At 64.1% G+C, this 17,306-nt stretch overlaps 2 protein-coding genes across 4 annotated transcripts in view; both read left to right on the top strand.

Annotated features, from left to right (window-relative positions):
• Positions 1-5,920, top strand: part of LOC102731684 (inactive ADP-ribosyltransferase ARH2) — a 17,276-nt gene extending 11,356 nt beyond the window's left edge. Inside the window, exons 4-7 of the mRNA XM_081815244.1 lie at positions 825-965; positions 3,140-3,267; positions 4,436-4,568; positions 5,261-5,920. Coding sequence (XP_081671370.1) covers positions 825-965; positions 3,140-3,267; positions 4,436-4,568; positions 5,261-5,418 — 560 coding nt within the window. The 3' untranslated portion in view covers positions 5,419-5,920. The remainder of the gene's footprint in view (positions 1-824; positions 966-3,139; positions 3,268-4,435; positions 4,569-5,260) is intronic.
• Positions 5,921-6,083: 163 nt separating this feature from the next.
• Positions 6,084-17,306, top strand: LOC145720719 (uncharacterized). Of its 3 annotated transcripts, none has more exons than XM_081815243.1 (3): positions 6,084-9,357; positions 12,772-15,116; positions 16,495-17,306. In XM_081815243.1, exons 1-3 carry the CDS (start codon positions 9,290-9,292, stop codon positions 16,728-16,730), a joined length of 2,649 nt encoding a protein of 882 aa, XP_081671369.1. In that variant the 5' UTR covers positions 6,084-9,289; the 3' UTR covers positions 16,731-17,306. The 3 variants fall into 3 exon arrangements, with proteins under 3 accessions (XP_081671369.1, XP_081671368.1, XP_081671367.1); XM_081815242.1 differs by having other exon boundaries at positions 12,772-15,655; XM_081815241.1 differs by having other exon boundaries at positions 6,084-8,895; positions 8,987-9,357; positions 12,772-16,654.

Genomic DNA, 17,306 nt, shown 5'->3' with positions numbered 1-17,306 from the left:
GAAGGACTTGGAACTCCCACACCTGTAACCACCTTGAATCCTGGCAAGGCGCGCCCTCCCCAGCCCCTGCAGGTCCACAGACTGCTCGCTGCTGCCCAGCCACTGTTCCCTCTTTCAAGGCCACTTTCTTTTTTTTAAGATTTTATTTATTTTTTCAACAGAGAGAGAGAGAGCACGAGCAGGGGGAGAGGGAGAGGGAGAGGGAGAAGCAGGCTTCCCACTGAGCAGGGAGCCTGACGTGGGGCTCGATCCCAGGACCGTGGGATCATGACCTGAGCCGAAGGCAGACGCTTAACGACTGAGCCACCCAGGCGCCCCTCATATAATTTGTTTCTAATGAAAGATTTGATGAAACACTGAGGGTTTGATGGCATGCGGGCAACGCCAGGGAAGGCATGTCGGCTCCTGTCCAGTGTTCCAGAGACGGCTGGCTGCAAGCGTTGTGGTCGTGTTACCGTGTGCGCGTCCTAGATGCTGGATACCCAGAGGGGGCGGGGTGATGGCAGGTGGTCAGCACGGTAGTGGGTCTGAGAACTGGACCCTCACTCCCAGCCCATGGCGATGCCTCCCAGAGTGGCCAGCGAGCCACTGAGAGCGTCTCTGGAGATGGCCATGCCCTTTCCTGCGTGGCTGTGGTCTCCGTGCGTCTTGGGCTGGCCTGGCGGCGCTCCTCTGTGCTGAGAACCATCTGTCCCCACGATGGCCCTTGCTAGGGGTCATGGCATCCCTTTGTGCAGGAAACAGAAGGCCAGCGTGCACAGGGCAACGGCCCAGGACGCGAGCCCAGATGCCATCGTTGTGTTGTTCTGCCCCCCGCCCTGCAGGCTTCCTCGGATCCCTGTGCACGGCCCTGTTTGCATCATATGCTGCACAAGGGAAGCCTCTGGAGCAGTGGGGCAGGGACATGATGCGGACGATCCCGCTGGCTGAGGAATACTGTAAGAAGACCATCCGGCACCTGGCAGGTGAGCCCGGCCCCCCTTCCTGTCGCACTTGAACGGGTTGCTCTGATTCAGCCTCGGGGCACATTTGGACACACAGGGCTCCCAGACAGTTCGCCCCACACTGAAACCGAGGGCTGACCCCACCAAGGGGGCCGAGGCACCCCTGGCGGAGGACGACACCTGCCCAGGGGACCCCAGTAGCCAGGAGACCCGGCACAGTGTGAGCTGCTGCAATCCGACCCCGGGCCTCCTGCTGTCTGACGGCAGCCGGAGAGACGAGAGGGGTGCGTGCTTAGGTTCGGTTTTCCAGATGGTCCTTAAGTAGCCCATTCCCTGGAGACGGGCGAGGGACACCCACACTGACGTCTGCGCTGCTCCTGCACCTTATGGACGGCCTGACCCGAAGTCTGCTGCCACGAAGGCCAGACGGGCATCTGTGCCCACTGGTGACATTTACACCCAGGAATGTCTGTCTGTCCCCAGTTACCTCAAACCCGCCGTCAAACGACACACACCCTCCTTGGCCCCCAGTGGGGTATCCATCAGCTTGTCCAGCAGAGGTCCTAGGGGATTGCGGTGCAGCTGCGGTTGGGCGAGTGGTGGCCTGATGGACCAGACGCGAGAAGCAGGTGCAGGACTAGGAAGCCCACGGCTTCTCCTCGGGCGGCCAGCCCTCCACAGGGCTCTCTCCCTCTGGGAGGGATGGGAGCTGCGTGAGGATGTTCTCAAGTTGTCCAGGAGGGTTTCTGGCGTAAGTTGCTGCGTTTGTCCCGGGGCAGAGGGGGCTGCGGGTGTGAGTGCAAGAGCAAGGTTGTTGGTTTTCTGGGCAGCCCAAGGCCGAGGTCTTGAGACAGGAAACCCATGAGTCATTGTCACCCTCCGCAAGCGGGGACTCATTCTAAATGCCTCTGGAGAAGCTTCCAGAACAACTTGAAAAGGAGAACTTTGCCTCTCCTTCTGCAGTGTGGGGAAACTCTCATCCACTGGGCCCCGTTCTGATGGGAAGCGGAGAACCTCGTGCCCACCGTGAACTGAAGTGTCCCCCTATAGACTTAATTATAGAACAGAGCTCCACACTGGCCTTATTTTCTCCTGGCTTAAGTCGCTCTTACCCCGGGCTCTCTGCAGCAGGTGAGGCTGCCTGTGGCCACCTCCTCCCACCTGGGAGAGACAGGTCAACAGGGCCGAGTGTGGGCCACGCAGTGCATTCACGCTGTGTCGGGGACGGTCTCCAGAGCTCTGGCCTCCCCCAGGGTTTCCCACAGAACAGCCACGGAGATGCTCCTGGACAGGAACAGGGAGGACAGGCATTGGTCAGAAAATCTGAGACTCTTCTTTCTGTTTAATTTTAAATGTGTTCAACCTGGAGTTTTATGACCTCCTATGAAACACACCCTTTTTAACAGAAACCCCAAATCGTCCAGAGACGGTCGTGTTCGATTCTTCCAGGGCCTTCTGCTAGGTGGTGCCCATTGGCAGCAAAGACAATGGCATAACAGTTCCCTGTCTTACTGCTTGGACATCTGTTCCCAGACCTGGCCGCCCACCGGCCGGGAGAGAGGCGGCCGCACACGGGCCGAGCGCTGGTCTCTGCAGGGCGGCTGGGGCTTCCCATCGGGCCCGGTCGTCTTGGCTCAACCTTAGGTCGGCTCTGCTTTTCGTTCTGTAAAGCAGACTCGGCCAGCTTCCCAGGGGCCTCTGGCCCCCTCGGACTTGGAGCCACATCCCCACACCTGTCCCGGGGCCTGCCTGCAGCCCCCGAGCCGTCCCCTCTCCCGCGGGCAGCGCTGTGCCCCGTGAGCCAGGAGTTTCCGTCGGGCTGGTGAGGAGGCCGCCACGAACGTCCTCTTCACCCTGTGGTTTTGGAAGGTGCTTTCAACCCCTCTGGGCTTGCGCGCCGGGCGGTCAGCCGGGAGTAAGGAAATGCCTCCTCCCAGGCTGCGTTGCATCAGGGAAGAGATACAGGCTCAGAATTTTCAAGGGGATGCTCTTGGAAGCACTGCAGTCCCGGCCTTGGGTTCGGAATAGAGTCAACAAGGTTTGGGGTCGCTTTGGGCCCCGTCTCCACCTTCCTCACTCTGGTTCCAAAGTAGCTGCAGACACAAGCATGACCGAGCCGCAGAGCGGTCACCGGGTGGGGCTCAGCCCCCACCTCCCACCCCGCGCGTGCAGCCCACCCCGTTCTTTATGTTTAGAATACCAGGAGCACTGGTTTTACTTTGAAGCCAAATGGCAGTTTTACTTGGAGGAGAGAAAGATCAGCGACGACACGGGAAGCAAAGCTGTCTTCCCCGACTGCTACGACTCCGAGGCGAGGGACAAGGTGAGTCTTGCCGGGTCCGAGGGCTGGGGACAGGACTTGTCGGGGTCCCACGGCCTGGGGTCCCCGCCGTGTTCCTGCCGCGTCTAGTGCCCGGCCTGGGGCTCCTCCAGCAGCAACCAGGGGCCCAGAGCAGCCGCGGGGGCGGGTGTGGAAACCTTCCTGGAGGAAGCATGTGTGAAGCAGACAAAACTTTATCTTTCCATTTTCTCTCATTTAAAGCATGGTACGTGCTAGAAAGTTTGGGGAAAATACGATTGTTAAAGATGTTCCATTCCACTTCATTTTTTCTAGGGGCTAGGACTTAAAGTCGTACATGATGAATAAGGTTGTGCAGGCCCTTGTCCTCATGCTGAGAAGACCCCTAACTGGCTGACACGGTCAGCATCGGGTTTGGTAGCACAAGGGAAAACCCTGAGTCACTGTGGCTTAGCCAGGATAGACACTTATTACCCGTATGTCCACGGATGCCAAAGCTGAGTTGCAAGTCCCTTGCGGTGAGGAGCTGAGGACATTCTGTGTGGCCCTCTGTCTTCTGAGGGCACACTGTCCTCCAAGCTGGCCACTCCGGCTCCAGCCAGAGCATCTGCATTCCAGGTGTCCGGACGGTGCAAGGGGAGAGGGAGAGGGAGGGCCCACCCTTCCTCCTCGGGTGCTCCCTACCGCCCCTCTAAGTGCCCCCCAGGGACCTCCCCTGGATGCGGGAAGGCCCTGGTGTGCGGTCCTGCAGATGGTGCTGCCCCAAACCAAGCTGACTCTGTCTCCAGGGCACCGGGGTGCGACCGGCCAGTCTGCACCCCGGCCCCTGCCCGCTCCCGGCTCTCTCCAGCCTTTCCGCTCATGGCGCACCCCCAGGCTTCATTCGGCACCACCACCCGGCCCACCCTTGCCCGCTAGCCCCATGCTCCGCTCAGACACGGGTCGCGTGGCTCCATCACCACAGACTTGGCGGCTACCCCAACACGTGGTCAGGTTTGTTTGTCTTTGGAATGCCTGCATCCATAGGAGCATGAGAAGGGGATCTTTCCCGGGCACGGTCACCCCAGCCCTGGGGCAGTGCAGCACAGTGAGTAGGTGCCCAGTGGCACCCTGAACGAACCCAGGAAGCTCACGCTCCAGCCAACATTGGCTTCACGTCTCGCATGACCCTGACCCCTGGCTCTTCCTGCAGGCTTACCGAAAATGGAGCTCGGAAGGCCGAGGGGGCCGGCGGGGCCACGATGCCCCCATGATCGCCTACGACGCTCTCCTAGGAGCAGGCGACAGCTGGGCAGAGCTCTGCCACCGGGCCATGTGTCACGGAGGTGAGACCACCTTCTTTAATGGTCTTGGGTTCCAGGCGACCAGCACCCCCTTCTCACCCCAAAGCACCCTCCCGGGACGTCCAAGGGCCCGGCCTCCTGACCCCCCGGAATGTTTGTCCTTCTCTGGGCGTGGTGCTGCCTCGAGTGGCCGTTGGAGTTGGGGTCACGAGAAAAGGGCACCTGGGGGAGCCGGGGTGTGCGTCCCTCTCCTTCAAGGCACCAGGCTAAGAGTGGGGATCCTGCTGGTACAGATTCTGTAGCCGGAGAGGGCTCTGTAGCCCTTTGCATCAGGCGGCCGCGGGTTCGAGCCCTCCAGGGGCGGCTGGGACGAGGGATTCCCCGCCTCCCGGTGCCCGCTCTCCCCTGTGGGTGTGAAATGAGGGGAGTCCTGGCAAACACCACCTCGAGCTGAGCATGGAGTCTCCATGGGCATCCGGGCCCCTCGGTCCCTGGTGCTGAGGTGGTAGAGACACCAGCGCCCGCAGACGTGAGCTCCCCGAGTGCCCGGCCCCCAGGACGGCCCGGGCATCCGCACACACGTGTGTCAGGGTGTGCAAGGAGGGAGGGTGGGAGAGGGACAGCAAGTCCCCTGGGTTGGGCCCCGGGGAGGGGGCTGCCCTGAGGGTCTCTGAGACGGGCCACGCCCGACCGCCTCGACCCCGGGGCCCCTGAGGACGTGCGTTTCATTCCAGGCGAGAGCGGGGCCACGGGGACCATCGCGGGCTGCCTGTTTGGGCTGCTGCACGGCCTGGATGCGGTTCCCACGGGCCTGTACCAGGACCTGGAGCACAAGGAGGAGCTGGCGCGCCTGGGCGAGGCTCTGTACCACCTGTCCACAGAGGAGAAGTAAAGCCCTCCCGCCACCGCCCCTCCGTGGGGAGCCGCGTCCAGCTCTGGCGGCCCACGGCCCTCCTGGGTGTGCGCCTCACTGGCCATAATCACATTTTAACTCTCTCCTCCCCCGATGTCAGAACCCTACCTGCCGTAGGAAATGCACTGTCTGTCCTGCGAGGATGTTTGTCCTGCCCTCACGTGGCCCAGAGGCATCACTGGCCCCACGCCGGGTCTGTGGCCCCGAGCCTCCAAACACGGGAGCACAAACAGCCTCGGGGACGATCGTGTATTTCACTCCGCGCACGACTAACGCTACTCGCTCACTCACGCCGACAAAACTAACCACGACCGCCGTGCGTGGACCGAGCGCGCGTCCCCGCCGCTCCTGGCCTCAGACGCCAGCAGCCCACAGCGCGCTACCTCCAGCCGGCGTTTTTAATCACACTAGATCTTAAAACCAGCCCCTTTGGAAAGAGTGCCTGACAAAACCGGAAAATAAAGGGTCCTCGTGCGTCCCCGCTTCTCCTTCGGCGTGGTCTGCAGCCGTCTCGCGGGCCTGCCAGGCCCACCCTCGGCCTCCACCACCTGCTCCACCAGCCTCGTGGCTGGGGACCCGCAGCTGCTCGCCGTGGCTGGGGCGCCCCTGTCTGCGAGTCTTGAGGAAGAGAACCCTTGCTCTTGCTAGAAATAACCTCGGACACGGTCTTTCTGAAGTAGCATCTGGTGTGAATAAAAGAGCAGTTGGTGTTTCACGTTTAACACGGAGCTTTGGCGGCTTGGCAGGGGCCACTCTCTTCGTGGAAGGCGGCCTCTGAGCGTGGCCGGTGGCCCCCAGAGCCCGCGGGGTCGCCCCCTCGCTTCTCAGGACGGGGGGCGGTAGATCCGGGGGCGGCTGGCAAGGAGGGTCCCGGAGTAACTGAACTAACCTTTGCTGCTGCTGGTGCTTTTCTGTGGGAAGAGGCAGAAAGCCGCGTGGGGGGCTCTGGGCTGGGCGGCCCAGGCTTGGGGGGCGGGGACGGCGCTCAGCACAGCCTTCAGGAGCAGAGGACCGTGAAGGTAAGCTGCCATGCTCACTGTGGCCGAGCCATGTCCCGCCGACCCTGGCGGCTGGAGGCAGGCCCCAGGGGAGGGGCCCGGTCGGGTGCAAGGACACTCTGTCTCCATCGTACCGCAGTTTAGGAGAATCCGATCCATCCTTGAGTCAGGAAGTGGGTCTATTCACAGGTTGATGATAAAACATTTCAGCAAAAGTTCACAGGAATCCTGAAAGGAGTAGACTGCCTCCCCATCTCCCTGCAGAGAAATGCACGTGCTGAAGAAAACAAGACCATAAACGTGATGAGGTGAACAGCACACCTGCTCAAATTTTAAAACATTTAATACTTGTGATTTCATCCTCATTACAGAGGTAATGCACACACACGGCTTCTGAAATTCAAGTGCGGTGCGTACATGGTGGTTTGTGGAGAGCAGGAGGCTCCCAAACCCTCAGCCAGAGTCGCGCTCCCAGGCCCCTCGGGCGGCCCCAGAAGCGGCCTCTCGTGTACGATGCGGAAACATTTGTGCACACCTGCAGGCCTTCCTTTTGGCATTTTTTGGACCCTGTCTTTTTAGCCGCTGCACTTTCTTGGGCACCGTGATTCATGTAACTCAGTTGTTCCTGCTTCTGCCGCCCCGTGTCTGCTTTAGAATGTCGCTTCCGATCCCTCCTGCAGGATCGTTCATCTCCACGGTGGCCCGGCTTCTTCACATTGTGCGAGCAGGGGTCAGGCAGGTCCTCCCCGTGCAGATGGTGTGTCCCCCCCGCACCGGCTCGGCGTGGGCACATGGGCTCAGAGGCTGGGGCTCCGGACCGTGCTGGGCAGCGCCGGGCAGCCCTGTGGCCTCAGGGACACGCCCCCCGCTCCTGCCGTGGCTCCAATGTTGGAGCAGGTCCCCGCTCTGCTCACATGCGTCTAGACTTCAGGCTGATTTGATTAATCCGTGTCCCCGGACTCTCTGGTTAAGAGGTTTTGCATTTAGATGTTGAACCCTTGTTCCCAGTGTTTTCGTATCTGGAAGCCAGAGCGGCGGTGGGTTTGGCAGACATGCTGCCCCTCTGGGAGCTGGGTGCCCCCACCTGGTAAGTCCCCTGACATGATCGGAAGGGTCCACTCACAACGGCCTCGGCCCGGTTCTCTGGGACCGACCCCTCCGTTAGGGGGTCCCCAGGTTGGGGGCAGGGCGGCAGGAGGGGCTTTCACGGCCTAATGGACACAGGACGGTCAGAGCTGTTCGTGAATGCAGAATGTACACCCCGCTTCTAAGCTGCCCGGCAGCCTCCCCGATGCCCCCAGGCCCGCAGGCACCCGGCGCAGACAGCACCCGAGGCTCGGCCAGGTGTCCGCGGGGGGGGGAACTGGAAACACCCCCCGTTTCCGAGGAGGCCACTGGGGACACAGGACCTTCTCGGGGCCACAGCCCATGGGGACACAGACGCCAGGGAGACCCCCCGCCCACCTGTCGGCTCTCGGCCCTGTGTCCATCCTGCCCCATTGTAATAGCTTGTTTTCAAGTACGTTAAAACACACAAAAAGCCACAAAGTGGCCCAAAAAGCCCCATTCAGCAGCTGCCCCGGCTGCTCGCGTGGGCTGATTGCTGCCGTGATAACCCCAGGCCACATTCGCCTGGTGTCTCTCTCGGCGATGCGGACTGACGTGCCCAGCAGAGGCCGTGCCCCGGGAATGAGGGAGGGGCACCCGAGAACCCTCGGTCTGCCTGCTTCTATGCCGGGGCCTCCATCCACCGGGACTGGACCGACGCCCCTCTCTTCCTGCAGCCGGCCAACTGGGGGGCTCAGGGGCAGGGCTGGGGGCGCCCCAGCCCAGATGGCCGCCCACCACTTCTAGCCAGATTGATTTCTAGGAAAACACGGGCTCGGGTTCCCTGACCCTGACTCATGCACAGGTTCAGCTTCACTGCCCCTCATGGCTCTGGGCAGCAGGACCGGCCTGGTCGGGGAGGTGGTCCCCCGAGCGCCCGCGGGGAGGGGCTGCAAGGGCGCCAGAGGGCACAGGCCGTGTGGGGCGAGTGGGCAAGTGTGCTGGGCCAGAGGGCAGCAGGGGGCAGGCCCGGCCCCAGGCTCACCCTCCGAAAGGCAGGGAAGGGTGCGTGCAGGTTGGCAAGGAGCAAGGTCCGCCGTGGGGGCGCAGCTCTCTGTGTGGAAGACAACGTGGGAGCAGTACTGTGGGGGTGATCCTGGCTGGCTTCTCTCCCCTTTCTTTCCGAGGATGCACTTGTTGGGGGGTGGTCCCTGCTGCCCTGGGATTCGGCGGTCTGCCCAACAGGGCCTAGGAGACCCCATATCTCAGAAGAGGACACGGAGGCCAGGGACGTCCCTTCGCCGCCCGAGGACACGCTGACAAGGGCGGACCTGTGCCTGCTGATAAAGCAGACGGTGAAGGCCAGGCGCTGCCCACCAGGAAGGCCCCACTGAGACCCCCGAGGGACCTGGTGCTGCTGGCCTTTTGGGGCCAGACTGGGGTGGAGGGTCTCAATCAGGGGGTTGTCCTGCACCCTGACCCTCCAGGCCCTGTATTTCCAGGTGACCTCTTGGTAGCCAGAGGTGCCAACGGAACCACCAGGAAAGCTTATCGTGGCCGTGCCACTCATGCTGTCCCCAGAGAAAGGTGTTCCGGTCCCAGCACGGGCTTGGGGAGGCCCGCCTGCACCAGCCGGCAGGGGCAGCTGCCCACCACGAAGCCGCGGACCCCAGACCGCCTCTGGGGAGCGCTGACCAGATGGAAGCAAGCTGGCTTTGAGGCACACACGGCTGGTGCTCCCCACAACTGTCCTCGTCTGTGGTGCGCAGGGCCCGTCGGTCCAACATGCTGTTCGGGCTGGGCGTATGGGGCTCGGAGGAGAATGTGCTGGGCCTGCCTTCAAGTTCGGGGTCAGGCAGCCGTGGGAGGCCTGGTGAGTCCCCAGCGCGTCAGCCCCGCCGTGGGCTGGTAGGTAAACACTGACACAGAGGGGCGCTCGGCGTCGAAGCTTGGCGATCCCGGCGGGAGGCGTCCAGTACGGACAGCACAGAAATGGGGTGCAGTCCACACCAAGCTACCCTCACTCCGCACCCCTTCCAGAGCTGCCTCCTGTTCAGACGGAGGGGCCCCGGCGCCCGTAGGCAAGGGAAGCTGCAGGGGCGCACGAGGCCACAAGGCTGGTCCTCGGGGCCTGTGTTCAGACGTCAGAATGACCCCACATCTAGTTCAGCCATCGAGTGACTCAGCCCCCAGTTGTGAAGATGAATGGAAGGGCCAAGTGAGCGATGGCCCCCAGGAGGGTGGCTGGTGGTGCGGCCGGCCCGTCCGGAGGCCCTCATCTGCATCTGCCCCAGGCCCCGCCTGCACACCGAGGTCCTGGGCCCCGGGGTCCCCTTGCGGGGTGCAGGTGGTAGGCTCTGCTGCAGCCAGCCTCCCCCACGAAGCTGGGACCCGCGCACAACGACGGGCCCTGGAGGCAACTGCACGGTCACGGCGTCGGCCTGCCGCTCGGTCAGCCACGGGCTCAGCCCGCGCTGACAGGTGCATCAGGTACGGAGCTAGGGTCTGGACTCTGCAGAGACGGGTGTCCGGTCGTCGGCCCGGGAGTCGGTCTGGCTGGGATGGCCCCACGCTCCAGGTGGGGCGAGGCTTCCGTGGGTGTCTTCCAGAGCGCGGGTCCCAGAAGGAGGGACGCGAGCGTGGACAGGCGGGCAGGAGTGCAGCACGGGGAGGTGGTGCCAAGAACTCAGGGCCGCAGCCTCGCCTGCAGAGTTTGGACCCAGTTCTAGGCACGGTGGAGGCTGGAGGAGCCAGAGCACGTGGGGGCACAGGAGGAGGGGTGGCCACGCGGCGGAGGGAAACGTGGGATTGCAGAGCCTGGCTAGGTGGGTGGCAACTGTGGGCGTGGGGGCGCCGGGAGGGAGCTCAGCGCGTGCGATCTGCCTGAGAGACCGAGTGTCGGGCCAGCTGCGCAGAGCCGGGTGTCCCGGGTGAGCCCCCACACATGGAGCCACGCGGACGGCGTTCCAGGCCCCGTATCCACACGGCAGCGGGCGAAAGAGCGAGGTGAAGTGAGATGAGCCCGGGCAAGCGCAGGGCACCAGCGGGGCGCACAGCCAGGTCAACGAGGTCAACGGCAGAGCCTTGGGCTGAATTGCACTGCAGAGATGCGGGCCCGCCCGCCGCCTTGTGTCTCCGGGAAACGAAGCCGGCGGCCAACCAGCTACCCGTCAGGCTGGGAGGCCACTGACCCCAGCGCTCGGTTCAGAGACGGAGCCGTGGTGGCGGTCAGGTCGGCAGGAGGGCCTGCGCTGATCGGGGTCCCACAGTGGCCGCTCCTCCCTGTTGCCGCGGGTCCCTGGATGTGTCTCCTCGGGGCTGCCTTCGAAGGCGTGGACACGAAGCTCGCGGGCTCTGGAGGAAGCCTGGACCGCGGAGCCCTGAGTGGCTGCCGACAGCCTGCCTTGGCAGGAAAAGCGAGGTCTCTGGTGACCCTGCGGAGGGGAGTGGGCGAGAGGGCATCCCTGCAGGCCTGGGGGCGGGGGAAGCAGCGGCCGGGTGGTGACGTGGGCATGCCAGCTGGGCGTGCTTGAGAACCAGCGTGGAGGAGCCAAAGGCTCTTCTGCCTCCCCTGGTCCCAGGCCTGGGGTGTGGGCGGCGTGGGCGCCCCGTGTGCCCGGCGAGCCCCTTGGCAATCCGCTGCTGACCGGCAGAGCTGTGGTCCCGGACTCAGCTGGTGCTCACTGTGTGCACATGCGGCCCGGCGGCCGCACCGCCTCACACCCCTCTGGCTGGGGAATGGACTCAGGTCTGTTCTGTTTTAGGAGCCTAACCCACCAAATCCACAGTTGTCTGGGGTTGGGAGAGAGCCCGACCTACCCAGGGGTTCTCAAAGAGGGGTCCCCGGGCCAGCAGCCACCGCGGCTCGGGAGACTTGTGGGAAAGGCAAGTTCTCAGGCTCCTGGCGACGGCAGAGTGAGACGTGGTGGTGGTGCTGAGCACACTCTGGGTCATCGTGGCTGTCCGGTGTCTGAGGACAACTAACAGCCCCTCTGCACGAACTGAACGCATCCCGGCTGACTGGGGGCTCTGGGGAGCCTGCGGGGGCAGGCGTCCACGGTCACGTCCCCCGAAAGGAGTACTGCCGGGCACTGGGGGCTGCTCCGGGCACCTCCTCACAGCCGTTTAAGAGGACACGTATGGCCTCTATAAGCCCTCTTTTCTGGGAAAGGCATAAAAGCACGAAAAGAGAAGTATCGTTGTGTGTTTCCTTCCAGTCTGGTTTCTAAGCCCACATTGGGCCGTGCAGCTTGCCGTTCCACCTTCGCCGTGAGCACTTCCCGAGCCAGGATAGCGCTCTCCTTCCGCGGGGATGTGCTGTGCACTAAAGGGCCCGTGTCGCACGTTTAGAACGCGCCAACGTTTTCATGGCATCAACAGCAGCGTGAAGACCATCTGTGCAGGATGTGGTTCTTAGCTCTGCATGGCGATCGTCTGCTTGGAAGGAATTGCTAGAAGGCTGAATGGCCGGGCTCCATTCCGGTGCATCTTCAGAGACGTGCCCCCGCCCACCAGGGAGGACCCTCCCGTGCCAGGCTACGCAGGAGAGGGGAAGCCCCATCAAGTGCCCGAGACCCACCCCCAGGAGGCTTGTCAGTGGCTGGGTTGAGGTCAAGGGCCTGTGGCCGCCGTGCTGATAAGCGACTCGGGGGGACAGGGGCTCAGGCCCCTCAGCCGCGGGGTACCTCTGGGAGCATTCCGGGGCGCCCCGTGTGCCTGGCAAGTCTCATCCGCTCTGCTTGTCAGCAGAGACTACTTCCTCCAGCTCCAGGGTTCACCGCCCTCCGTTCCTGCCCCCACGACCTTCCCCAGCTGAGGCCCCCGTGGCCGCCCAGGGCCCACTGTCTGTCCGCGGCTCTTGAGTCAGGATATAACTGTGGCGTTAACATCATCTCTCATACCTAAAGCTAGCTTTGCACAGAACCCCACAGAAAGTGTTACTTCTCTACACTTACTTTTTCCCTATTCATACAAGTATAACATGTCCGTTATAAAACCAGTCAAACCCCCCCAGCGCACTTTCGCTTTCCCAAGGGCCTCCACGGAGCTATTAACACCGCTTCCCGAAGCCCTTGGAAGGACAGCGGGCTGGAAGTGGGCAGCGGACGGTGGCCCGAGAGGCCATGCGCATCCCTCGTCTCTGCGTCTCCAGGCTTCCAGGCCTCTGTCCTCCCCCGGACTTTTGGGGTATTTGAAATGCGATTGCTCCACAGGAAATGTTCTATGGAGTCACCTTGGGAAAAAACAAAGATAAAATCTGTGACGATTGATTTTTTTTTTCCTGCAGCTCCAAGCGCGGCAAGATTTGTGGTGGCGAGAAGCCCGTTGACGCCCAAGCCCTGAGAAAGAAGGTCAGCAGTGTGACGTGTGGCCCGGCCGCCCGCGCCATCCTCAGTAGCCTGCTGCTCTACGTCACTGACCTCCAGGACAGGCCCCTGGAGCCGCCTCCCGCCAGGACGGCAGCCGGCGGGGAGAGCAGGGCCGGCCGCTCGCCCAGGAGCCAGGACGGCCAGCAGCGGCCCACCTGCTTCCAGCTCCTACAGGCCAAGTTCATGGGCGCGGGCCGCGAGCCCCGCCTCAAGAGGGCCCGGGAGGTGGGGAGGCTGATCCCCAAGGACAAGCAGGGCCCCGGCAGGAGCTTGGTGACCGCCACCATCAGTAAGCTTCTGGAGAAGGCTCGGGAGGGAGCCGGCCGCCCCCTGCAGGACCGGGAGCCACGCCACAGCCAGAAGCCCCGGCAGGGCCCCCCCGCCGGGAAGGGCACCGTGAAAAACATTCTGAAGATGTTCTTGGCCGCAGAGGAGAAGGAGGTCTGTGAGGAGCCCAGAGCGGCCAGGGCGCCCCTGCCAAAGCTGGCCACCAAGAGGGGCTCAGTCCTGTCCAAACTGCGGGAGAAGTTTGAGCAGAGCGGCTGTCTTTGCTCAGAGGCCAGGGTGCTGCTGCTGCGCACGGAGGGGAGAAAGAAGAACCTGCAGAGGAGGAGGACGCACTGGCCCGAGACCCGCGTGCTCCGCACGGCCACCATGGCCAGCACCTGCATCCGGACACCACTGGCCCGCTTCCTGGCCTGCACCACGGAGCCCATGCTGGCCTTCAGCATCGCCACCGTCATCTGCGGCCCCAGGAGCTGGCTATCCCACTGCGCCAAAATCAGCCACTCGCATCAGGGGCGCGTGCCCAGCGCGGGGGGCGTGGCACCCAGGGGGAGTAGAACGGCGGGACAGAGACAGCCCGGCGGGGGGCCTGCACAGCCACCAGCACCCTGGGCCACGGCTCGCGCGGACAGCCCGGAAACGGTGTTCCTGGGTGGGGGGTCCCTGCCCGTCCCCGGGCCAGCCCCCTCTTCTGCCTCCCACAGCGGTGGGGCCCTTCCTGGCGGTGAGCCCCTGGTGTCCCTACTCAAACCAGCCAGCCCAGGGCATGCCGGGGCAGTGGGAGGCGACAGGACGGGGGACCCCCCCGCAGGGGACACTGCACAGCACACCGGGGCGCCTGGGGAAGCCAGCGTGGGCCTGTGGCCTGGGCTCCCGGGTGCGGGAGCAGGGATGGCCCCCGAGGTTGCCCTCACAGTTTGCAGTTCTGAGGACGAAACAGAAGGAGTGACTCTAGGTTCGGAAGGAGACCCCCTGTTCGCTGTCCAGGAGACTTTCCCAGAACAGAAGGTAGCAGGACATATCCTGCCACTTCTGTTGTCCACGGTCCAGGCCCTGCGATGCACACAGTCAGCCGTGGGGTCTCCCCAGGTGACTGTCGCCCGGCCGGACACGCGCCAAATGTCACCACCTCCTGCCACGCTGCCCAAGGCCGTGGGGTCTCCCCAGGTGACTGTCGCCCGGCCGGACACGCGCCAAATGTCACCACCTCCTGCCATGCTGCCCAAGGCAGCAGGTGGTGGAGACAAAGGTTCTAGTCTTCCGAGTGGTGGAGGCAGGGGTGGGGGTGGGCTTGAAAGCGCTCGAGTGCCATTTCCCACGGGGACAGATGGTGAGAGCACCAGGGCAGCCGGCACGGCTGGGGGCTCCCTTAGAGCCCTGAGTGTCCCGCCTGGAAGGGCCACCACCAGCGTGGATCAGGACCTCCCAGCGGCAGCTCCGCAGAGACGTCCCACCTGGGGAAAGGCAAATGGGCACAGCTTTGGGGATTCAAAGGAGCGCCAGCGTCCTGAGGGCCCGGCAGGAAAAGACGTGCCTGAGCGGGCCTGTGAGAAGCATCAGTGGCCAGCATCAGGCGACAGGCCGGTCTGTGGCAGGGATGCCCCATGGCATCATCCCATGGTCTCAGAGAATCGAGGGAGAGGGGACAGCTCCTCGGTCCCTGGCCGTCAGCAAGTGCTGCCTGCCGACATGGGACACCCAGCGGGCGTCTCAGCAGCGCTGGAGGCCACCCCCAGAGACAGGACCCCATCTGACAGTCCCACCTCTGCGGACGAGCAGGTCCTGTGTGAGCGAGAGCTCAGGGGGCCGCCACTAAGGGGCCCTGCCCGGCCCGGCCCGCGGGCTGCAGGGAGCACCAACCCCGGCCTCAGCAGCGACAGACCCACCTCCCTCAGCGAACGCCCCAAACCAACTCCTGAAGCCCCCAGGCGGGTGGCAGCCACAGGGGCCATGGAGAGTCACACCGCACCAGTGAGAGGTAACATCCCGAACCCCGTTAACAGCGCGGCCCCAGAGCGGCACCCAGTGCGTGAGGGACAGAGCCGCCCACCGCCTACACACCGCAGCCTGGCAGCCCCGGCTCTGACCCGGGCCGCCAGCCCTCCGCCCGGCTCGGCCCCACCCGGGCCCTGGAGGCACCTGCTTGCAGCCGCCCAGAGCAGCGCCTGTGGGGTCTCGGGGAAGTGCCAGCCCGAGGCCCCCGAGGCGCCGGCCACCATCCCACTGGAGGCGGGGCCACGCACGAGCGCCGTGGCCGAGAGCGAAGCTAGCGTGGTGGTGGGAGGCAGAAAGTCCGCAGCTGCACCCGGGAGCCCCTCGGGGGGAGACACGACCCCAGCCCCAGGTGGGGCTCACCCCACGCCCCAGGGCAGTGCCGCGGTGGGGCCTCCGCCCTCGCCCCCTGAGAACCAACAGGCCGAGGAGGACGAGCACGTCCCGCCCAAAGACCAGGTTCCTCCCGGCGCTGGGGCCCCCCGCCAGCCTCCATCACCTGGAGCAGCAGAAGGAGGGCAGCGGGTAGGCGGGGCGCCCCACGAGTGCCCGGACCCCCAGGCACACGGGCCGCCTGCGTCCCTCACAAGGGCTGGCGTGAGGGAGGGAGTCGAGGTCGGGAACAGACGTCAACCGTGGGCAGGCCTGGGGGTGCCAGAGGAGGGGGCTGTGGGGCCCATTGGGCTGGATGGTCCCCCAGAGAAGGGGGTAGCTCTGTGGGGCCAGAAGCCTCGGTCATGGGCTGCAAAAGAGGGTCAGACACGGCCCGGGGAGGTCGAGGGGGGCCGTGGCGCTGAGGTGGGGGCTACTGAGGTGGGGACGGGTCACCAACGCAGTGAGAAAGGCCCAGAACATGCGCAGGGGCAGCAGGTGAGGCGTGCAGAGAACCCCCCTCGGGGACACGGTGCCCAGGCTGGAGAGAACCAGGCATCTTCCCCCCCAGAGAAGCCGGGGCGCCCGGCACAGGCCCAGGCCGGCAGGATGGCATCCCGCATCTCAGCAGGCCCCCCCGACAGCTCATCGGAAGCAGTGCCCACTGCAGGTGCAAGGGGGAGGTCCCGGGGACCGGCCCCCAGGGGCAGCCAGGCGGAGCCCGGAGCGCCACACCAGGTGGGAGAAAGCCAGCCCACGGTGGGCGGGAGCCAGCGGTCCTCCGGCCCCGAGCCAGCACCTGCCTCTGCAGTGCCCGCACCCAAGCCCGGGGTCTGCGAGACGCCCTGGACCCCAGCCCAGGAGGGGCCCCCAAACACCCTGGAGGCAGGGAGCGGTGCGTCGGAACGTGAACGCCACCGAAGGCTGGCGCACTTTGCCAAATATAGAGCCCAGAGCTTCGGCGACCAGAGGTCCTTTGATCTGTCCTTCAGACCGACAATTATCAGGGCCAACGACACGTTCAAACTTCCCAAGTGAGGCCCCGGCTTCTGAACATGGACACGCCTGGCACCTCGGTTTCTGCGTCTTGGCCAGGCTGCTTTCCTGCTTCCAAACTACCCGGCCTCACACGTGTGCGTCCAGGGAGCCGTGTGGCGGTAACTGGCCCCGGGATGGTCTGCGTCCCCGAACTGTGGAGTTCTGCACCGTCTTCCTGGGGCCCGTGTAGCTTCTTGGGGACGGAACAGCAAGGATGAGGGACGCCCCAGGACATCAGGTGCTTGTCCCCGCGGGTCCCGCTCTTTACGGTGCTCGAGGGCACCCGGGTCCACATTGCTATCTCCACACAGAGCCATGTTGTTTCCACACCAAATTTGCTGCTGAGCTTGTGTGCGTCTCTCTTGTCCTGTCTTGGCGGCCCGGGCCACCTGCCCTTTGTGGCGTCATCCGCAGGCGGCAGCCCCTCTGCTCCGCACGGGCCGGTGAGCTGCCCGCGAAGTGCGCTCGGGTTGGGACGGAACCAACCACGGGGACACCGCGTCAGTCCCGCAGGAAGGGACGGTGCACAGGGATGGATGTTTCCAGATGCACAGTCCCAAGGAAGTGTCCCTGTGGGCGCCACGTGCTGAGGACGGGGAACATCCATGGTGCCACGACCCACCTCTGCCCCCGGGGCCTCACTGCCAGTCCTCCTGCCCGGACCGTTCCCTCCTCCCCTGCTTCTCGGTCTCTAAAGCATCTGCCATCTAGAATAGTTGAATATCCTATAGAAGCGTAAGGAAGGAAATAAAATCCCTGGTAACCA

Source organism: Leptonychotes weddellii, chromosome 3 (genome assembly GCF_054177405.1).
Source record: "Leptonychotes weddellii isolate Sample4059 chromosome 3, ASM5417740v2, whole genome shotgun sequence".
NCBI classification, from domain to species: Eukaryota; Metazoa; Chordata; class Mammalia; order Carnivora; family Phocidae; genus Leptonychotes; species Leptonychotes weddellii.
This window is presented reverse-complemented; position numbering and strand designations above follow the sequence as displayed.

What these genes read in the sequence shown, in the direction of transcription:
- LOC145720719 (XM_081815241.1), top strand. Translation starts at nt 9,290, where the DNA reads ATGGGGCTCGGAGGAGAATGTGCTGGGCCTGCCTTCAAGTTCGGGGTC. An exon ending in AGGCAGCCGTGGGAGGCCTG is followed by an intron (nt 9,358 to 12,771) that starts GTGAGTCCCCAG and finishes TTTTTCCTGCAG; the next exon opens with CTCCAAGCGCGGCAAGATTT.